Consider the following 23,817-nt stretch of genomic DNA (forward strand, 5'->3'; position numbering starts at 1 on the left):
TCACCTGTTTGATTGTGTTTTCCTGTAGTTCTTTAAGGGATTTTTGTGTTTCCTTTTTAAGAGCTTCTGGCTGTTTACCTGTGTTTTCCTGTGTTTCTTTGAGGGTGCTATTTATGTCTTAAGGTCCTGTATCATCAACATAAGTGATTTTAGATCTGAATCTTGCTTTTCCGATATAATGGGGTGTCCAGGACTAGCTATGGTGGGAGAATTGGGTTCTGATGATGCCAAGTGACTTGGTTTGTGTTGTTTGTTTTCTTACACTTGCCCCCTGCCATCTGGTTAACTCTAGTGCTACCTGTCCTTGCTAAATCTGACTGGAGCCTGTCCTTCCTGTGATCCTGGTTGTGTCAGAACTCCTCAAAGTCAAGCTGTCTCTGTAATCCTGTGTCTCTGGGCTTGTTATAGTACCTGGGAGTGCAGCAGCTTCCCTGGGTGTTGTGGGACTGGCTGTGGAGCCTGGGCCCAAGGTCAGCTCAGGACACCAGCCCCAGAGAGACCAGAAGGAACCCGAGCCACTCTGCTGGCAGAGTTCCTGTGTGCCTGGTCCTGCTGGTCCCAGTTACTCCTGGTGTTGGGACAGATGTTGGGTCCTCCTCACCTCTTATCCTGAGAGTGTCAGAGTGCCTGGGAGTGGAGCTTCCTCTGGGTGTTGTGGGACTGGCTGCAGAGCTTGCACCCGAGGTCCACTCAGGACACCAGCCCAGAGAGAATGGACGGCGCCGTTCACTTTTAATATGTACTACAGAGTGTGTTGTATTGGACAGCTCTGTATAGTTCAGTGCCGTCAGGTGAGCGGTGTGCAAGGGATGACTTGTCGCCTAAGCCTTGGAAGGGGTGTGGCCTAGTGGAGGTTTATAGCCTGGTGGTCAAACAGTTTTTCTCATCACTGCTAACATTGATGAGCTGAATCAACTCACTATGTTCTGAAAGGTAGTTTGTAGAGTTCTGGTAATTCCAGGATAAGGGATTTCTATCCCTCATTTAAAAGCAGATGAACTTTTTAAAGAGACTTGACAGTGTCTTTGTCTTCCTCTTGTGGCCAGGTGAACATGAGATGCCAGTTATTCTAAGTGTGCCCTTTTACATTTTTTAATAACATGAATACTCTGAAAAAATACATTGTAGGTGATGGGGATTAACTTGTGTGGCTTATATTTTGAAATTTCCAACCTTCTGAATTGGGAGTTTAATGTTTGCAGTGTAGTATCCACTCCACTCCACTGCCTACATTTACTTCCGATGTTAAAAGATGGCTGGTGGCTTTTTAGGAAAAGAATGTAAATGTGCTTGGGCTATGTATGCAAAGTTTCTAATGATTCTGCAAGTGCTGCACCCATGAAACAGCTCAATTCTATCAGAATTGCCTGGGAGTGAAAAGATGACACTGGTTTTAGGAAATTTTATTTTGAAAACCTTTCCCCAATGGCATCCCAGTTAAGGTCAGAGTACTCTCTTGTGTGCTCCCATGCCTAAACATCTTAACTGCCCAAGCCTGCAGGGAGGTATGGAGAGGAGAAACATTTAACAGGAGGTGAACTTGAATAGCTCAAATCACATGGGCTCCACAGGAGGTGTGAATGCATTTGTGGCTTGAATACAAACAGTATTCCAATGGCAATGTCCATTTCCATCTGAGATACAGGGTTTTTTGTTGTTGAAGAGTGACTCATCAGTTCCTTGAACCTTGAGAAACACTTCTGAGCCAGCACCAGCGGGTATCCATGTTAATGTGGTCAGCAAGCAGACAATGGAGTGGACAGGGAAAGCAAAACCAACATTGATTTCAAACAGCCCTCTAAGAGAACCACTCAGAGCCTGGCCTTGAATTTCCTTCTCTTCAACAATACCTCATTCTTTATTTCCATTCGTACCTGGGAATAGTCATATTTTATTTAGAATTCTATTCCAAAGACAGCTGTGTTATAACACCATTTTTTTTTCCCCATCCAAATTTGACCATGTTTCAAGATGTCTCTTGATCTGGACACTTGGGTAAGCTTGTGATATGCAGAATCCCTAAACTGGCTCCACGTACAATAATATAAAGGGTGGAGTATACAGGAACTGATGTCACAAGGCTGTGAGCACCCATGCCATCATAAAGGAATTCTCTTGTCCCTAAAGAGCACCAGACAAGGACAGGTTTACAATTTTACATAAAATCCTCCAGCCAGCATTTCGGACAGGAAGAAGATATTTTTTTCAAAATACTGATATCACATAGACAAAACACTTAGGTCTACATTAAAATGCTCCCGTAGTTAACAAATTTCAGGCTAGATTTTGTTGCCAAATGAGTTTAGAAACTAAAAAAAAAAAAACCCAAACTTTTTTTTTCTTTTTTTTTTTTTGGATTCTCAGCCGGATGGATGTCAGATTTAGGGATTTGTAGTTAACTCTAATTTTTTTGCTGACACTCACCTGGCAATTAGTCCTAACTGTCCTTATTTTCTAAGGCAAATGAAAAGACCTATCAGGTGTGCTTTGACATGTACTCTGGCCCTTCTATGGAGGTAGCAGACAGCCAAAACTGTAAGTGCTGGGCAGGAAGAGTCTGCCGCAGTCCAGATCTGACCTTCTAGAACCTTATATATTGTCCTGTCTTTTATAGAAGGGAAAACTGTGTAAAAATAGGACCTTGTCCAGATCTCTGCAGCCATACACCAAGCAGCTTAGGGTTGTTGGCATTTTAGAAAAAAAAATGTAAATATGCTTGGGCTATGTGTTTCATGTGCCTCTGAGGGTGTCAGATCCCCTGGAACTGGAGTTACAGATAGTTGTTAGTTGTCAAGTGGGTGCTGGGAATTGAACCTGGGTCCTCTTGAAGAGCACGTGGTGCTCTTAACTACCAAGCCATCTCTTCAGCCCCCAGTTTCATAACTTCTAAAGCAGACTTCATCGTCATCTGTTAGATCATCCTTTCTTCCGTCTGTGCCTTCACACTGGCTTCACTTCATCAGTTCTCACGTGTTCAATGGCTTTCTCTGTTTGTCCTCTGAAGTCCTGTCTGGCCCTCCAGAGCACCACCCTCCTAGTAAGCTGCAGTGCAAGCTGCCTGAGGTAGCTTGGCCAGCTCAGTCACCCTGGTGGCCATCAGGCTGGCAAGTGGCCACAGTCAAATCACCAGGTTAGAACTGTACTGACTGCATCCACTGATACCTCTCACAGGCTCTGGGATTTGTCACCTGAGACCTGCAGCTGATGCAAACACTGCAGCTGGTGTTGCCTTTGCAACACATACACTAAAAATTAAAAATTTTTTAAACTAAAAATTGATCCCTATCAAGATTTATTGTGCACCTATAGTGGCCCAAGCATGGGCTGGGAACTAAACAGACCAAAATCTCTCTGCCTTCAAAAAGCTTAAGTATGGGCTGGAGAGATGGCTCAGTGGTTAAGAGTACTGACTGCTCTTCCAAAGGTCCTGAGTTTAAATCCCAGCATCCACATGGTGGCTCACAGTCATCTGTAAGATCTGACTCCCTCTTCTGGAATGTTTGAAAACAGCTACAGTGTATTTACATATAATGAATAAATAAATCTTTAAAAAAAAAAAAAAAGAAAAAGCTTAAGTATGATTGAAGACAGGATTGTGTGGCCTTTGTCCTTTGTGTTTGATGAAACTTGAGTATCAAGAGACTCACATGTCCTCAGTGCTTCCTCTTCATCTGAGCTACACACACACACACACACACACACACACAAATATAAAATCCTTTAATGAAGTCTTTCCTTATCCAAAACAACTGAAAATAGAATCTTGACAGGACATGCAGAACCATGCTCACAGCAACATGGCTGTTAAGAACCAAAGCCACCCATGTGTCTATCAGTGAGCTATGCTGTGTGCACACCAGAGCAGCATAGGCTTTTCAAGGAAGGCCACTTGTACTCAAACCCATAGAAACAAAGAACTGCAACCATCAGGGACAGGAGGAAGGGGAAATGGAGGCTTCTGTCCAGTGCCTATAGCCTCAGCCTGGTGATGGATGACAAGCGCACAGCAAGGTGGACATACTCTGCCCTGCATACTTGGAAACTTCTTAAAAAACACCTCAATGTGTTCCAGTCTCTGACATGCTTTCATGTACTCCTGTCTCTGCTGAGTAACTGAACCAAAGTGGCTCTCCTGCTGAGTGCCTAATACTCAGGGTTATTACCCAGTACAGCTACTTAGCCCGAGAAAGCTCATTAAGCAAGTCAAACATCCTGCAAAGAGAGTAGCACTTCTCTCCTTGCAGCTCACCATGGGCACATCAAAGACACGCCTACATAGTGGCAGGTTTGCAAAGCACTAACACTGAATCGTGTCCCCACCCCTGGACTGCAGGCACCTGCATGTCACCTTTCTAAGTGAACAGATCCCTGTCTCAGCAATGCTCATGACACAGGAGGAAGGAATCCTAACACATTTTCCAGAAAAAGTATTTATTTGACATCATTAAAAAAATAGTTAGGCACATGATTTTCCATGTTTATGTCACCTGATTTACATACCTCAATGCTCAGTACCTCTTAAAAACACTAAGGAAATTGGTAAATAGAATCTATATTGAAAAGACATTGTGAGAGGCGACACTTATGCAAAGGTCGCTCGTCAGCACGAGAAAGGAAACACCTGTGAACAAAATAATCTCTAAAAACATTTCTGTGAGACGATAAAATCTAACCAGTAGATTTCTTTTTTAAAAATATATTCAAAGTAAAGGTTAAAAACAAAACCCTAGAGAATCTCCTCATCCCACAAGGTGAACTGTGAACAGTAGGAGCAGAAGGCAGGCCTAGAAAAGTGATGATGTCAAAGACTACAGAGAGGCTGAATCCAGTGTTTCGCTCTGAGGTGAGGGAGGAAGGCCTGGGAGCCTCCTCAGGGTGACAGCTGAATCTTCACCATACTGAAACGCAACTGACTCCCACTGAGACAGAAAACAGATTTCCCTTTTTCATATTTGCCACCATAATATGAAAATAATTCTCTTTTAAAAAAAGCAGAATCACAGTGGCTATAATTATACAGAGAATATTTTTGTTTTATATTTTCCAAAATACAGGGGACAGAGACTGTTGCCTAAGCATCTGAAGGCAAGAAGCACAGGTTCACGAGCCTTGGAAAACATGTTGCCCTATGCTGCTGGCACTGAAGGAAGGATGACAGACCTGTGTCTGGTGTGTGCCATATGCACTGGGTGCCTTATGCAATGTGCCATATGCACTGGGTGCCGTATGCAGTGTGCTATATGCACTGGGCACTGCGCTCAGTATTTTTCCCCAGGGAAGGAAAATTCCATTGTAGACTATGGGAGAAACCAGCACTGCACAGAGGTGGGAAGAAAGAGCATTATTGTTAGAGAAGGACTCAGGGAAGACAGTTCTAAGAGCTGTGTGACTCATCTGAGCTAGAAGAAAATGTGAGGACTATGACCTCTGAATGGAGAACCTGTTCTTTTGGGTTGGGCCTAAGATCAGTGCAGGCAGGTCTTACTTACAAATCGTTGGATTCTTTTATTTGTGTCCTTTCAACTAAGGTCAGATTCTAGCTGAAGAATACACTTGAGAGTTCCAGGCTCTGCCCCTGTATTTGTCCATGTGGTTAACAATATGGTGGTCATTACATCTTCACTCACTAAGAGCCCCCAGTAAGGAAAGCAAAGGGCAGACCTAAAGCCCCCAGTGGCCCTAGGACTCACTAAAACTCCATAGAGAGCCTGCCTCAGCATTACTGACCAAAACCTCCCACATATTTCTGATATAAGATTACAGAAAACTTGCAAATGTCTTTCTTACAAAATTTATATGCAAGATGGAGCCTAGAGATGAAAATTTTCAAATAGAAGGGGAAAAAAAATCAAAACTCTCCTATTCCCCACTGAGACACAAAAATACAAGCTGCAGCCAGCTAACCACCAAGGAAGCAGAAGCAAGCCCCTTCCCTAGCAATCATGCTGGCCCAAGCAAGCCCCTTCGTGCCACTGATGCCTCTGAGGCACGCCACCCAGCTCTGGCAAACACTCTTCCCTGAGGCAGTCCAGGCAATGTCCACTCACACAGGCTCTCCCAGAATGAGGAAAGAAGAGAAGACAGATCCATTCTGAGATGCTCATCAGGTAGATACATCTGTAGGTGAGAGCTGACCTCACGTTACTTCAGGGAGAGGGACTTAGATCAAGTCCCAACAATGCCAAGATGCTCACCTCAAACCAATGAGTTCAAAAATGTAGGCCCTGTCTGGAGATGAGAACCTACAAACAGGAAGACAGAGAGTAGCAACTACAACCACATGATGAAGGCATGAGGAGGGGGATGGCAGTCACCTTGACTGCCTGTCCTTGAAGAGAAGGGTCAGGCTGAGCCACTGCCATGCTGGTGCACAAAATACAGCTCTTCAATGTCTTGTAGGCTCTGGATTCAAGGCTGTAGAGTAGGTAGGGCAGGTGCTTCTAATCTCATAGGCCTGCAGTTCCAGAGAGCTGAAGTAACTGGTGCACAGTCCCAGAGTTTTCCAGTTGAACAGAGAACCAAGTTTTCCATCTTAAATCCAGTCTAGGGCAGGACCACTACCACGTGTCTCTGCATTCCAGCACTCAGCACAATGCCTGAGAGGGAGTTTCAATGCACTATCGTTGAATGAGTGAGTAAATGACTGGCTTCCTGCACCCCTTGCTTGTCTCCAACTGAACAACGAGGAATCAGACATTCCAAGGCACACTCTGCTCACCCCACAGTTTAAGAAAGCAAAACACTTCTTGGGGCTTTTTAGTGCCAAAGTTGTCACCTTTGGCAAATATGATACTATGAAGACAGTGCAATAAAAAAGGTGGAGGAAGGAGGAGGAAGAAAGAAAAAAATAGAAGAGGAGAAAAAGGCAGGAGAAGGAGGAGGAGAAAGAAGAGGAGGAGAGGAGGAAGAGAGGGAGGAGGAAGAAGAGGAAAGGGAGGAGGGGAGGAAGAAGAGAAGGAAAAGAAGAAGAAGAAGAAGAAGAAGAAGAAGAAGAAGAAGAAGAAGAAGATGAAGAAGAAGAAGAAGAAGAAGAAGAAGAAGAAGAAGAAGAAGAAGAAGAAGAAGAAGAAGAAGAAGAAGACGACGACAACGACAACAAAGGGATTTCAGATTCTCAGCTGCATTTCCAGCTCTGCTCTCCAGAGACAGCCCGCTGGATGGCAGCTCTGGCTGGAACACACTGTATATTCTGTCAGGGCCACCCACATAACAAGCTATAGAGTAAAAGATTTCAAAACACTGATGCTTCACTGTCAGAGAAAAAAATAAATTAAAACCTATCCAGTACATTTTCCAGTCTGATATAAATTAATTCAAACATAGTTAACATACAGTCAATAAATTTTCAAAGGCAGCAATCAATCCTAGGCTTGTACAATTGCACAGGAGTATTAACTCCCCGAAATCAGGGTGCTTCGGTGTCCTCAGGGTCCGTGGAGGTCATACTGCTCCTTTGCCCTTCGTGTCCAGCTTGTTACTGGCCTCTGACTGCTTGCTCAGCTGCTCTTCAGTGAAAGTGATGTAAGAGTACACCAGGCTTCCAGCAATACTGCAAAACAAAAGCCATCATGAGTGAGGGGTGAAGTGAAGGAAGGAGTGACTCTTTACACTCTTTACAGGGAAAGTCTGGTAAAAGTTAGGCCTAGTCTCAGAATGGAATACTATACATCCATTAGACTGCTAATAAGTAAAATAGGCAATGGCATCTTAAATGATACAAACTACACAAAATATTAAATGTTGTCACCTCTATATGAACTAAGTAATCAGAAGAGAGAAAAATCTGAAAGACACACCAAGAACACTGACTGTGGTTACACCCGACTACTAAGATCCATGTGGTTCCTTTCTAGTTAGAAGCAAGCTCAGGGAAGAATGCTCCTGAGTTCTTGCCTCATGGTTAGCTGTTGGCATGCCTCATCTGCTCATACATGCCACTCTAGCCTGTACTCATGAAGACAACAACCCCCTTCATTCTCTGGGAGGACTTCACACCTTCCTGCCTATAAAACTAAGCTGGAAGCTGGGTTCACAGATCCATCATCACTGTTGGGCACCTTGCTGAGGGAGACTGCCAGTACTCATTCCATTGGGTCACCAGCCAGCAAACTGCCTGGGCTAGGCTTTCCCCTTAAATTGTTCTTGCCTTGGATCTGAACCCCCTACCCATCTTTGGCCTGACCACAAGACTCCTCAATATGTTGCTCATTTAAAATCCTTTGTGGGTTCCCCTGGGCTTTGATGTCCCAGCTCTAGGATAGCTGAAGAAGGAAAAATTGCCACTTCAGGATCCTGTGAGGAAGGAATACTAGTGTATACCAGAAGCTAGTATACCACTGCCCACTCTCTGAGCCCTCCATCCACGATACACAGAGCTTCTGCTAGTCTATCCTTCCTAGTTGGATTTCCACAGACCACTTGCTAAGGTGCAGCACCCATGTGTTTGCATTTCCATTCATCTCCTGTCGTTCTGATACTCCTCCAAGGTGCTGCATCCCTGTAAGGTGTCCACTGTACACAAGAGGAAATGGAATCCTCAGGCTGTAAGAAGCTTGCTCAGCATAGGATGTCAGGCCAGTCTATCTCCACTGCAGCAGCTGCCTCCCCTGGCTCCCACTGCACTTGCACCACAGCTCCCTCATGAGCATGTAAATGTCCCAAGCCTTATTTCATTCATCTCCACTGAGTCTCCTGCACTTGAGCTTGCACTCTGGGGTAATGGGAAACTGTTTACCACCCTCTAGCACCAACTCACAGCCAGGGCCTCCTGCTGTTCCCATTGCACCTGGCAGCCCTTCCATCCTGTTGTTGAATCCTGGAAACAGTTTCTACTTTCCACTGTGTTTGTTCTCACAAATGAGACCCTCGGAGCTTGGCTAGGAACTCATAGCCTTTGTGCCTAAAGCTAAAAACTCCCTGAGTACCACACGAACATCTCCCTATGACAGTCAATTCCCTTTGCTCCCAACCCACTCCAACCAAAACAATGGAGAAAGGCTGTCCTTCCTCTTTCATTCCATTTTCTCCTAGTCACACTCTCCAAGACGATCTAAACAAGTCTCACTTCTTTTGTTACTGAGCCCCTCTCACCTGGATGAGAACATAGCAGACTTAAAGCATGGCAGGGCTTGTACCTGTCCCCAGACCCTATTCTATCTGGAGTGATGAAACAATCCTGAACCAGAGTTGAGTCTTGGTCCAAATTCTGAATATACCACTAGCTCTAAAACCCCAGGGAAATTAACCGATCTTTCTGAAGCATCATTCTGTACATGAATACAAATGCTACCATGCATCTAGGCTTGTCTGCTGAGATCTGGTCTTTTGCTATGCTAAATACTGGTTGCTCCCAGAGAACACAAGTAGACCCAGGTAACCCCATGTAACCCTCATTATCTCTGATTGGTGAATAGAGATGACAACAAGACAACAGCTAAGCAGAAGAGTCAAAGGTGGGGTCTTGGGTTCCCAGGCTTGGGATCTAAGAAGAACCATGAGGAGAGAGAAGAAGGTGGAGAGAGGAAGAAGACCATGGGTTAGGAGTCAAGAAGGCATAGCCATGAGAGCAGGCCAATTGGAGTTAAGAGCAGCCCAGATGAAGCATAGTAATAACTTGGGATTATCAATAGGATATTCACCATTAGTGCTAATAAAGCCTAATAATAAGTATAAAGGTCATGTAAGACATACATTCTATCCAGGAACTGAATGGTAAAAGGAGGGACAGAAACCCAGGATTGGAATGAAATTATTCTACAACACCTTTGCTCCCAATGTGAGGCAAAAGTTACTTTAAAAGAAAAAAAAAAAAAAGCAGATTCCCAAATAAAAAACACATTCTGTCCCTTAAGACTAGAAAGGTAGGGAAAGGTGGTTCCTCAGCTTTTCCCCAAATATTGCAGAAAGCCCCAAGGGATTTGGAATAAGGGTTAAAATATATGCTGATTTGGCACACATGATTCTGGGGGTCATAGCGTGAACTAAGACACAACTGTGCCACATGATCAGAATGCCATGCCAGGTGATGGAGCCCTTAAATCGCAGTGGCAGGCGTGGAGGCCAGCCAACCTAAATCCTTCCTGGACACTGCTGCTAGATGCAGCTCTGAGCTGAGAACTGATGTCAGCTTGGACAAGCACACATAGCACAGTCTCTCAGCTAGGCTTGTCTGGAAGATTAAATGAGTTTATATGCACTGGGAATATAATCGAGGGCTGGGTTTGTAACTCATTGGCATAGTACTTGAAAAGCAAGACTTTGTGTTTGATCCCACTGCAAAAAAAAAGGTAAAAATAAAAATAAAGTCTATGGCGGCTGGAGAGATGGCTCAGTGGTTAAGAGCACTGATTGCTCTTTCAAAGTTGCTGAGTTCAACTCCCAGCAACCACATGGTGGCTCACAATCATCTGTAATGGGATCTGATGCCTTCTGCTGGTGTGTGTGAAGGCAGTGATAGCATACTCATATACATAAAACAAATAAGTAATTCTTTAAAAAAAAATAAAGTCTATATTAATACACAGAGAGAGAGGGGGGAGAGAAAGAGAAGGGGAGAGAGGAAGAGAAGGAGAGAGAATGTGAGAGAGCGATGGAGCACTAGAACACCCTTGTCTGGAAGAGGAGACAATTCTGTTCTACTTTCCTTACGAAGCATCAGCACATGGTAGCAGTAGCATGACAGAGCCACAAGCCCTTTAGCCCACTTGACACTATAAAACAGAGAGCATGTGAAGAACAATTATCTATTCCCCCAGTTCTGGAGCTGGGCAGTACAGAGTGAAGACAGAATGTGTATGTGACAGGAGTCTTCTCCCGTCCCTTGAATGAAGGAAGCAGCAAGGGCTCCTCCTCTTTTCTGGGGACACGGATCTCAAGAGAGCTTTATCTCCAGACTCTACTCCCACCAAAGCATTCTTCCTAACACTATGACCTTGTGAATCACAACGCTATAATGAATGATGGCGAACATGTCATTCAGTCCACAGCAAGGGATAAAGGAAAATTGCTGCAACCTGTCTGAAGAAGCCTCAGTTCTTCTACCCTGACTTGATCATCACTATCACCAAATACTGAGCTTACAGAAATGACAATTCATGAGTCACCTAGTAAGAACTAAATATCCAGCAATAACTTGACACACATATTAAAAATAAAACCAACCATTACACAAGACTTTTTTAAAAACGAGTATTTTTCCATATAATCTTACAGATTCAAGTATTACTAATTCAGAGACCTATTGTAGTAAACACAGTTGAAGGATGAGGATGAAGACAGGTATGTGGAAGGAACAGGAAGAGGAAAATCAGAAGTAGGAACAGTGGAAGCAGCAGGAGCAGCAGGAGCAGCAGGAGCAGCAGGAGCAGCCACGTGTCCTCACAAAGGGGTCTGGTTAGATTACTGCAGTCTATCATGAAACTACCACCCACTTCTCCCACTTCTGAGGAGATGGAGATCTGCTGAAACTATATCATCTTGGCTGATACTTCTGATCACATAGCCCATGTCTTCTAGATTTATAGCATGCTAGGAGTAGACTCAGTGGGTAGGCTATAGAATCGTGTAACAGAATTAGTTCCATAGAACTATACAGTAAAATACATACTGAAGCTATACAATAGAGTAATTAATCATTTTAACATGTTAAGTAGCCAACCAGTAGGAATAAAAGTCAAAGGCCAAGGCCTGTCAAATTCTCTTTCTTCTGTGACACCTTCCTAAACAAATCCTGGCAGGGTTCACTCCCTGGAAACAGCACCTGAATAGTTGGCTATTCTGGATAGCTACAGCCCTGTAAGCTCTTCACCGAAAGGTCTAAAGATGCCTGGTCACTGCTCCTTGCCACCCTGAAATACAGAACAATCTCTATCTACAGGAATGCCCACCAGTGACACGAGCACTCCACATTTCCTTCCTTCCTTCAGGCTGGTCTCAACACAGAGCCCAAACAGATCCTGTTAAAACTAAGTCATATGTCATTGCACACAGACTCCACCAATATCCTCCCCTCTCCCCAAACAACTCTGTAATGACCAAAAAGTCCTGCCTAATGAACTCCTGTAACTAACTAAATGGCATGTTCTTTCACTGCTTGCCCCTGTCATGCAGGCCTGCTGGTTCTGGAACATTCTACACTCACTTGCTCTTCTTTCTGAAACTGGAGGCTCACTCCCTTGATTCCCAGTCTGAACATGATATGCAGCCCACAACCCTCCCTAGCTGTCTTTTTCCTCCCTTGTTTTCTCCATTACTCTTTCTTTGCAGCCAGCAGAGCAAGCATCTGGAAAACTCCACAAAGACAAGTGTTCCAGTTCCCGACAGAAGCTCTACCCACCTGCCTCAGGCAGGCTCTGAGCACATGGCTATTTATAAATAAGTCAATCTTCCTGAAGAGGAAATTCTTCTCTTGTCCAAGCAAGTACATGCTTTAGTGTAAGGAGTCAATGGACTCAACGGCTGATTCTACCTAACCTACCAAGGGAGCTGAAAGAACAAAGACAAAACAGCAGTAAGACAGAGGCAAGCAAGGAGACCAGAATCCACAAAGCTAGCCGCTGCCTTCCCACGCATCTGTTTATGTCCTACCTATACTAAAATAAGTGTTGGTCTTTGCACACACTTCAAAAATAGAAGTCTATTAGTCACAGAATTCTGGCTAGGGTATGAACCATTCCATCTGCCTAGGAGTTTTGGGAGACTGCCCAGGAATAAATTTAGAAGGGGGAAAAAAACCCTAAAGGATTCCCAAACCCTGTTGAGATGTTTGTTGGCACTCACATCCTTGACAAGACTATCACTAGCTTTGTTAACTAATGTGCTAGACAAATATCACTTCCAGATCAGAATTCTGGTGAGGTTCTGTGTGCATCTATGGGTTTTAAACAGAAGAGTTAAGGAAAAAAGGAGGCAAGTCTGAATACCTGCTAGGCATCTCCCTACCACTCGGGGGGTCTGTCTCTGGCGAGGTCTCTAAGGAACTGCAGAAGAGCTTAAGTATCTCTGCTGCTCAGGACTAAAGCACCAGTCACACACACTCTTCCCCCCACCCCCTGCCCCCATCTCCCGTGCGTGTGTGTGTGTGTGTGTGTGTGTGTGTCTCCCATAGCTGCCCCCTTTTACCTTTGTTCTTCAAGAAAATTTAAATATGGGCAGATCCCCACTAGAACTAGCAGAGCACAGTTTATGAGTTTTGCAAACCTGGGAAACTCCTTCAAATTTCCAAGTTTCCTACAAAGTGGCCTAAGTCATGGGACACTCTAGGCTGATTCAAACCACAGAGGAACAGAAGCAAGTAGGGCTGGCAACTTGAAGTGAAACCCCACATTCTGAAGATGAGAAGCTAAGGTCACCAAGAGGGAACAGGAGGTAGCTGTTGGCAGAAGCAGCGACAGAACATAGAATTATGCTACATTTCAGTTCAGCTCTTCCTCTTCCCACTGAGATATTACCAAAGAGCTATCTGGCTTCCCTGCAACTTATTCAAAAGTACAAGCCACTCCAATGAGAATCCATGCATTATAACTATAAACGCCTGGCAGGTATGACTTCAGCAGCCACTAATGGAAGATAAGTATGTCCTTATTTACTCCAAATGAGAACCACCAATAAAGGAAAGCTCAGGCTCTTACTTAAGAAGACTGGGCCAGAAGAACCTACAAGGGAACTAACTACTTAGGAAAAACAGCCTGGCACCAAAACTTCACTCAAAATTTTAGAAAAAGAAGCAAAGATCCAAATGAGAGAATGAAAGATTCCCGTGCTGGGCAAAGGGCACTAGAACAATGTCCTGGGAAGCAGTTCTACAGCTGGATCCCATCCATCCCAGAACCTGGAGTCTGGATGACTTTATTACTGCCCCGCCCCTAAAAAAAGGTCTCAGGCTTACATAATCAGGAGAACACATTATGGAAAGCTATGGAAATAGTTAATATATACATCTACTGACCAACACTAAATAAATACTTCTGGGGTTAAGAATATGGATATGGAGGATGAACTGCAAACCAGGCCTTAGCAGCTAAATAATTAGGGGCAAGCTCCTTAGCTTCTCTGTGAAATGAGCTATTCACAGGAGCCATTACAAAGAATAGGGCCTTCCTTTCACAGCTGCACAATCAAGCATGAAAATATTGGCAGTGTTTTGCTGTTATCACTATGGTTGAATGCTTCTTATGGGCTAGGAAAAGTATATATTGATGTAATTAAGATAAGTGATTTTCTGCCCTCACAAGCTGGCAATCTAAGCAGTAACACATGTGACTCACGAGGCTACACTAACTTATTCACTCATCTACTGAACATGTAACTTAGACTCTGGGACCTAGACCTCTGGATTACAGTCTTGGAGCCACAACTCACTTGTGTGACACTGCCTTACTATAGACCCCACTTCTATAAGGGACCCACTGTGGTACAGCAGAATGCCTGGCACAGAGAATCAGGCTCATTACTAAGTTCCATTCAGGTTCCTTTCTTTAGTTCTTAGTCTGCTTCTCTTATAGAGCTGATACAAAGAAGAAAGAAAAAAAAAAACCAATAAACAACAATATCCCCCTAAAAAAAAAACACCTATAAGATAGTATTATTTTATGTGATAAATATAAATGATAGGACTTTATTTTTAATTAAAGTTGTGGAAGCAATTAATTATGTTTATCAATCAACACAGCATATTAAAAAGTACCTTAATTCAGACTTTATTATAAATAAAAGTTAATTCAAAACAAGCTTTGTGAACAACTATGAAACCTGAAACAAAACCATCTTTAACACAAGAGAAAAACCTTTCTGGACTTGGATCTGTCAAAACATACTCTTAATAAAAAGAAAATTTGAAAATGTTGTGTTTTCAGAACTCTAAAAGCACAAGAAGAAATGATCAAGTTTTTCAAATGGACAAATATCTGACTTGCAATTTCACTAAAGAAAATATGCAGCTGGGTGGTGGTGACACGTCTTTAATCCCAGCACTCAGGAGGCAGAGGTGGGTGGATCTCTGTGAATTTGAGGCCAGCCTGGTCTACAGAGTGGGTTCTAGGACAGCCAGGGCTACACAGAGAAATCCTGTCTCTAAAAACAAAGCAAAATAAAAAACCAAAGATAAAACAAAACACATACGCTGATGGCCGGTCAGCCTGAAAAGATGCTCATATCACTAACCCTGGGGGAAAGGAGATTACAGAAAGTCTGCATGGCAGAGCCAGAGATGGGCTCGAGTCAAAGCAAGCCAGGTAGCTGTTAAGGCCAGGGCACAGGGCACTAGAACTCCACACTGCTGGAGGCTCTGCAAAGCACTCTCAACATTTTGGAAGGAAAAATAAAACAGGATGCAATTTCTTCTCCCCCTCAACACCCCACCCCCACTCCAGGGCCTCCTGTAGGTTAGGTGTACACTCCAGCACTGAGTCACACCCCAGCACTTAAGTTAGACATGCTACTATACAGCCCAGAAAAATCTATGTGTTTAGTGCAACTGAGACCTATGCTCATACACAGACTTCTAAGCAAATATTTATGGCAGAAAATATATAACAGCATAATAGCTTTAAACTGGATATGGCCCAACTGCTTTCAAATGGTGAAAGATATAACATATCCACCCAACGGTGTGCTCAAGCAACAGAAGTGTATGAAGCACAAATACATGCAAAAACAGCTGGAAAGAATGTGAAAGAGCCAGACTCGGAGTGAAAGATAACACACACTATTCATGTGACATTCTGGCAGCTCTGTGAACAGAATGACCTCTGCCAGGATCTGAGGGAAATAGAAGCAACCATATACAAAAGAATGACAAAGATTAAATAGTCTTATCAAAACTCACAACACTATACACTGGAAAGAGTTAATGACTGTATTTAATTGTTTAATCACATGTTAGTTCTATCCTGGGTGGACGTGAGACTATGGCATCACTATTCTTCAGGCCCGGGCCATGGCCAGAGCCTGGACTTTCACTGCTCATTCCCTGCCCTCCATGCTGCCTCTGTTTGGGAGAGGGGAGCCTTTGCTGACCACTGAGGAACTGGATTCTGGAAAAAAAGCACTTAGGGGCGATGCAGACAGGCTCTTAACTGCTCTAATGAGAACATGAGCTCCTCCTTAAACCACAGAATGTAAACTGAGAGGCACCTGAGAAGCTATTAAGCACACACTGTGCTTCTCACGCTTGAACCAGGCCATGGAGGGGACATTACACTTTTCTTCTGGGTTTAGTATTTGAAATAGGGACTCATGTAGCCAAGGCTGCTAGCAACTTGCTAAGTGAGCTATCATGCCTGGCTCTTAAGTCACCCCTCCTCCCTGTTCTTCTCCTCTTCCTCTTCTTCTTCTTCTTCCTCTTCTTTTTGGTTTTTGGTTTTTCAAGACAGGGTCTCTCTGTGTATCCCTGGCTGTGCTCAAAGTCACAGAGATCCACCTGCCTTTGCCTGCAGTGCTGGGATTAAAGGCATGTGCCACCACAGCCCAGCTAAGTTTTTCTTAAAACAACAAAGAATGGAGGCAGAGTATAGGGGAGTCATATTTGTTCAGGCTTAATTATATATTCTTCAGGAATATAGTTCAGTTGGTGGTTTCCTTTAAAGTGCAGTCTGTAAGAACTAACTGAAATTTCCAAACAAGCAAAATCTATTAAAAAGTCCCTGTAGCTCAGCTATTGCATTAAAAAAGTTAATAATAACAACTTCATCTTTGCATGCTGACTAGTCAAAGAGAACAGCAAACCTAGAAATAACAAAGACAATTTCATTTTTAGAGAAAAAGTGAAAAAACTAAACAATATACTTTGCTTGCCAAAAGCTGTAATGAAAATAACATTTGAACAGGTGCTGGAATGCCAGGATTTGAATCCCATTGGGTTCTTTCATTCTAACTCAACAGCAAGTTAAATCCATCCCACATAAGAAAAATGGGAACTCAGAAGCAACGGCAACTCACTCAAAGACAAACAAAAGCCAGCACCCACTCTCATCCAAACAGAGCATACCACTCCACACCCCTTCAAGAGGCGATCTCCAGGTACCACAGTGTTTTGGTTTGAGAAAATAGCCCCCAGTAGGTTCCTATCCTTGAATGCTTAGTTCCTAGCTGGTGGACTGTCAGAAAGGATTAAGAGGTGTGCTCTCCTTAGAGTAGGTGTGTCATTGTGGGAGGAGGTATGTTGTGGACCTTGAGGTTTCAAAAGCCTGTCTGTCTGTCTCTCTCTTCCTGTGGATCAGAATGCAAAGCTCTACACTACTTCTCCAGCACCATACCTGATTGCATGCAGCCAAGTGCCCTGCCAATGATGATTAAACCTGCCATGATGTGAAACTGTAAACAAGTCCACAATTAAGTGGTGTCTCCCCACAGCAACTGAACTGTGATTAAGACAACACATCCTCCACCAATTCCTCCTGCCAGTTCCACCCCATGTAGATGGCCAATAAGCATTAGGGGAAAGCCAGGGCTGGTGAGATGGCTCAGCGGTTAAGAGCACTGACTGCTCTTCCAGAGGTCCTGAGTTCAATTCCCAGCAACCACATGGTGGCTCACAACTATCTGTAATGGGATCCAATGCCCTCTTCTGGTGTGTGTGTCTGAAGACAGCTACAGTACACTCATATAAATAAATAAATAAATAAATAAATAAATAAATATTAAAAAACATTAGGGGAAAGCCAATGGAGGATTATTAATCCTTTACTATTATTAATCTCCACATTTATTCATAAAGCATATTGTCATTTTTTATACTTGAAGTGAAAGGTTAAGAAAATTATACCATTGGCTGCTAATTAAAAAGAAGACGGGCTGGTTTCAGCCAGTCCAAGGGCTAGCTCCAGACCCAAGGAAAGGAGAGAGCTGACTCTTTGGGCCTCCTCATCCCACGATGATGTGCATACAGATGCAGGTACATGCACAAAGTAAAAATAAAACTCTAAAGTAATTCCTACACAGCATGGAGACTGGTTTTTCACCTGGAAGGGAAGAATTTCCAGCAACTAAGATGGCCCAGGACGGTGAGCAGAGTTAACAAGGAGGAAATGAAAGGATCTGCACGTGGGAAAGCCAGCAGTGGGAAGCAGGCTACTAAAGGGACAAGACTAACGTCAAGGCAGAGGGCTGGCCCAAAAATAAACTGGATAACATATAGGCATATAAGTAATACTTAAAACCACAGATTCAAAGTCTAGATCTAAACGAAGTCTTTCATAGAATGTTAATCAACCCTTCACTGACAGTGGCAAACAAGCTGAAAGAAAGGCAGTGACGCTGGTGGGGAGCAAGCTGAAGCAGCCACTATGGAACCAGCGTGCACATTCCTGTAAAAGCTATAGCTACATCCACCTATGACTCCACTAGCTGGGCACACACCCAAAGGGCTCATGTGCTACCATGGAGACGTGTCTCATCCACGTGCATTGCCATTCTAGTCATAGTGGTTTGGACTTGGAACCAGCTTACATGTCTATCAGCTGATGACTCATGGAAATATGATAGGTATAGACAACAGAGTCATTCTCCACTGTAAAGAAGAGTGAAGTTATAAAATATGTATTAAGTGGGTGAAACTGGAAAAAATATAGTGATGCAACCAGGCACAGAAAACCAAGCACACACTTCCTCACATGTGGATTCGAGCTTCGAATCTCTAATTCTGTGTGTTCCACTTAGAGTATCCACAGAAGGAAGCCATTGTGAGGGCGAGGCCTTAAGTACATGGGTAGAAAACAGGTAACATGAAAGCTCAGAGCGGAGTACTGAGTTCAGAGATGCTTAAACAGGGAGGGATGGGAAGGAGGGTTAAACAACATACGGTGTATGAAAAGCTATATGGAAACTTACTAGTTTGTATCCAAATTTTAAAATGGACTTATTAAGAGAGAGAGCATTTCAAGGGAGATTTTTCTTCATGACTGGAAAAGCTGCTCATAGAAATTTTTTATTAAACAAAAAGCCTAGTGTCAGATATGGGATACCTCCTTAGAAACAGTTAGACAGAGACCCCAAAGGCCCCTCCAAAACCATAGCAGCCCTTGCCATCCCTTTTAGTTGCCCATCAGAACTAAACAATAAGATGCACTGATGAAGATACCAGACCACCTGGAGGCAAGATACAGACAAATCTAGCAGGAACTGAGCAGGAAGATTCCTCTTTGCTGGTTAGCTTTCATAGTCCTACAAAGTGCTAAAGGTAAGCTACTGGGGGACAAAAGGCATTGGTGTTCTTATCAAGCTGTTAATCTTACAATCTACTAGACCAACCTGCCAAGAGAGATGTGCCCACTTGGGATGTGCCACTAAGTAACTGCCCTCCTTGGTTGGACTTGAGATCCACTCCACAGGAGGGAATTCATGTTGGTATTGTAAACCTTGTCAAAAACTTATAGCAAACAAAATTACAGGGGAGGAGGATACACAATACTGTTGCTTAACGAACACGGCATCAAGTAGTCTAAATATTTATGTTTATAGTCACAGATAAACATTACGCCTTAATCAGAAAAGGCTCTCTTTCCAGTGAGCAATAGTGAAGATGTAGAGACTTGATTCTGTAAAACGTGATAGGAGTAAGTGACTGATGAGTGCTGGACTCTAAAGGATGTATTTCTCTTATTCCCTCTAAGCTCAGGGATGCTGAAGGAAACCAGGATAAAAGAATGAAAGGGCTGGGAGGCTGTGAAATGTCATCGCTCCTGGACAAGACACAGTCATGGCACTCATGAACTCACAGGCAGCTATGCATGCCTGCACTGGGTCTAGACAAGAATGGACCTGTCAACAGTCAGGGATGGATGGAGCTCAGTGGGCCCCCACCCTTCACTGCTTAACTATTTGCTACTGATAGATCTGGGGAGGCGGGAACCACTGCCTTCACCTGTGTACCCATTGACAACCCACCAGGAGAGTAGGTTGCCCAGGGTTCCACTCTAGTGGGTTACCCAGGGTTCCACTCTAATGGGCTATCCAGGGTTCCACTCTAGTGGGTTACCCAGGGTTCCACTCTAGTGGGTTACCCAGGGTTCCACTCTAGTGGGTTACCCAGGGTTCCACTCTAGTGGGCTATCCAGGGTTCCACTCTAGTGGGTTACCCAGGGTTCCACTCTAGTAGGTTATCTAGGATTCTAACTATGTATAGTACCAATCCGATGGTCACAGAGATGGCACTGGGTAAATTAAAAAGTCACAAAACACAAACAATGTCATGATCTGGAAAGGGGAATGACAGTGGTAGGAGAGTTGATAGTAATGGGGTTTATTAAGGCAAGGAGTGAGGACAGAGAAGTCAGCATACATTATACACTTATAAGAAACTTATAAGAAATTGTTAAATAACAATTACTTTTCAAACACTGTTTATTATTTTATGTGTATGAATGTTGTGCTTATGTCTATTAACATGTATGTCTGGTGCCTGTGGAGTCCAGACAAGGACATCAGATCCCCTGGAAGTGGGATTACAGATGCTGTGAGCTGCCATGTGAGTACTGGAAATTGAACCTGGATCCTATGGAAGAGTAGCCAGTGCTCTTAACTGCTGAGCTATGTCCCCAGCCCCACAAAACTAGTATTTTAAAAAGGCAGTGACATATCTACAGTCTAATACTTACAACAGTAATAGAACTGGTGGTTTTCAGCCCTGAATTTCTTGAGAGCATTACCTGTCATCAGGTTTAGTAGGCCAATGAGTGTTCTTTGGCACAGGGGAGAGAGTGTAACCCCAAATCATATGCATTGAATATGGAACCATTGCCTTCCATTTCTTATAAAATATTATTAGCTAGAGACATTAAAATACATTTAGTAAATTATAGGCGCTCCATAAATTTATTCTATAAGTCAAGAGATTGACAGTTGAATGATTAGCCTAATCCTATGCTGTGACACTATTTGAGTACCTAAACCCCACTTATCAGTATAGTTATATTTAATTCAATATTTTTACTTACCTGATATTTAGGCCGATAAAATTTGTCCATGTGAAAATATAATCTCCACCAAAGACCATTCCAATATAAGTTATTAATATATTCTAAAAAGAAAATGGTGATATATTATTATATAACTCTAAGTGAGCTTTTGAAATGTATGTGTAAGGATACTCCTGAGACTCAAGTACAAAATAAATAAGCATACAGTACCAACAAAGGTCTATCATCAGCGTGTAGCAAGAGGAAGAACAGGAGTACAGGACCTCATTCCTAACCTGAGCTTTCCCAATCTGTTTCTCTCAAGGACAGTCTCGTCTACATGAAGATACTACATATCATCATGTTCTGCCTCCGAGAGTGGCCGCCATGACTTCCCCACTGGGATAACTGCTGACTTGTGAGGGAAGGGTAAAGAACAAGCACTTTCTTTTTAAGAAGGAAAGGAAGGACAGGTAACAGTGGCGCACACCTTTAGTTCCAGCATTCAGGAGGCAGAGGCGGGTGGATCTCTGTGAGTTGGAAGCCAGCCTGTTCTATAAAATGAGTTTTAGGATAGACAGGGCTACACAGAGAAACCCTTCCTTGAACAATTCCCCTCAAAAAAATATGAAAAAGGAAAATAGAGAGTTGAGCAACATACAGTAGTGTCTTTTGGAAAGTCTTCCTTAATATCTTAAAAACTGAAGAATTAGGGTCAGACATAGTGGTGTTCACCTTTGATCCCAACACTCAGGAGATAGAGGCAGAAGGATCTCTGTGAGTTTGAAGCCAGCCTGTTTGCACAGCGAGGCTCCAGAACAGACAGGCCTCCATTGAGAGACCTTACCTCAATAAAACAAAACAAAACAAAACAAAACACATAAGAAGTCATTTCAAAGTAACTTAAAATCACTTCTATTGGACCAGTGAAATGGCTCAGAAGGTAACTTATGACCTAAGTCTAACTTATGACTAAGAACCCAAGACAGAGTAGAGAAGTGAGTTCCCAAAAGTTTTCCTCTGACCAACATGGGTGCCCTGTGGTATACACACATGGACACACAGGTATGTTTGCGTACACAAACACACACACAAAATTTTACAAGTCACTTCTACCAGGTAGTCCCTGTCGGTGATGACACCATGCACTTTGGATACAGGACTTGGAGGATCTGAGCTGAATCCAACTTGAAAGTCTTACCACTGAGAACTAGCTTTCATAGTACCAGAAGGTGCTAGCAAGCTTCCAAAAGAGGAAAGCAAATGATAATCCTACCCATACGAGCTACAATAACTAGCATGGCAAGAACTCAGATGTTGCCATAGTGACACTCATATCTTGGTAGTAACCAGCAGCTATCTAATTGGACTTACAGCCCACTTAATGGGAGAGAAATCATGCCTGGTGCTGGAAACCTAGCCAACTGCCCAGGCCTTGTGAAGTTATGGATCTTAGAGGAGAGTCTACTACCTCCACTTTACTAGGCCAGCCTAACTCCTAACTGCACTCTAAATAAACACTTAGCCTAACACTCACGGATAAGTGTGGCTCTCACCCCTCATCAAAGAAACTTCTCTTTGCAACTGATAAAGACCATTACAGAAACCCACAAACCATGCAGAGAATAACTGATTGTGAGGCAACTAGCCACACTTGGTAAATATACAACCTAGTTCCTGCACCTAAGGCACAGGGAACATTGTAGGAAGAGGGCAAAAGGATGGTAAGAGCCAGATGATCAGGAAACCCTTTGTGAGATTATGTCTCCAAGAAAGACAGGGAAACTTTGCTCATGATACCTTGCCTAAAAGGACCAGAACAAGGACAACATCAGCAACAAACACGCTAATGTGGAATGGGGAAATCTTATGGGCCCCATCACTAGACAAAGAATTAAAGGCAACCAAGAAAGAGTATTTCCATGGATGAATCCCCCAATTTACAATACCAAGTGGTCAGACCTGGAATCATATGCTTATAAGTAATAATAAACAGATTGGTAAAGTTGTATTCATAGATTTGTATATATATGTGTGTGTTTATATAAAACAATAACAAAGAAAAAGAGGTCATTGGTACATTAGTTTGAGAGGGTACAAAGAAGGGATTGAGGAAAGAAGGGGAAGGAGAAAAATGCTGAATTATACTTTAATTTCAAAACAATTAAAGATAACTATAAAATAAAAGGCAAAGTTATTTTAAAAAATCTCTTTGCTGATTCCCAAGTAAAAATATATTCTGTCTCCTTAATTATTCTCAGACTAGAAAAGCAGAATACAGCTTTCTAAAGCGTAAACTATGATTTGATGTCTACCCAATCTCCTTCCTTTCACATCCATTCCCTACCTCCCCATTTCCTCTCCTTCAGGGCAAGAAAGCTCCCTGAGCTGTGAATGTCATATTCTTAGACCCTGGGCTCTCCTAGATGAGCCTGACAGACAGAATTGAGGATGTGTGTTCAAGGCCAGGATTGGAGTGCAGCTCAGTGCTGGAGCACTTGCCTGGCATGTGCATACCCCTGGGTTTGATCTGTAGCATAAGGGTAGGTATAAAACACATTAAACCAAATTTAAAGCTGTCTTTATAATGAAATGCCCTTTGGGAGGGGATTCAGAAATAATTAGCATTTTCTAATGATGGTTACATAGAGCAGACTTTCTTATTGTTTGAGTGGAAAGACAAAATTAAGTATAAAGTAAACAAGGATATCAGGTATCTTAGAAAGAACATGATAGGACCTCTCATTGGATGAAGTGACTGATATGCAATCACTTCACAATCCTCACTGCTCACAACCACAAGTTAGGAAACATACAAGGACATAATAGAGTTTTTTTTTTTCTTTTTTTTTCGAGACGGTTTCTCTGTGTAGCCTTGGCTGTCCTGGAACTCACTCTGTAGAACAGGCTGGCCTCGAACTCAGAA

General features: G+C 43.0%; 1 protein-coding gene across 1 annotated transcript in view; it reads right to left on the bottom strand.

Annotated features, from left to right (window-relative positions):
* Nucleotides 1-7,257: 7,257 nt before the first annotated feature.
* Slc35d1 (solute carrier family 35 member D1) overlaps nucleotides 7,258-23,817 on the bottom strand; it is a 42,791-nt gene continuing 26,231 nt past the window's right edge. Inside the window, exons 12-13 of the mRNA XM_031378009.1 lie at nucleotides 20,931-21,013; nucleotides 7,258-7,549 (exon numbers count right to left, since the gene is read on the bottom strand). Coding sequence (XP_031233869.1) covers nucleotides 7,441-7,549; nucleotides 20,931-21,013 — 192 coding nt within the window. The 3' untranslated portion in view covers nucleotides 7,258-7,440. The remainder of the gene's footprint in view (nucleotides 7,550-20,930; nucleotides 21,014-23,817) is intronic.

This window comes from Mastomys coucha, unplaced genomic scaffold, assembly GCF_008632895.1.
Source record: "Mastomys coucha isolate ucsf_1 unplaced genomic scaffold, UCSF_Mcou_1 pScaffold18, whole genome shotgun sequence".
NCBI lineage: Eukaryota > Metazoa > Chordata > Mammalia > Rodentia > Muridae > Mastomys > Mastomys coucha.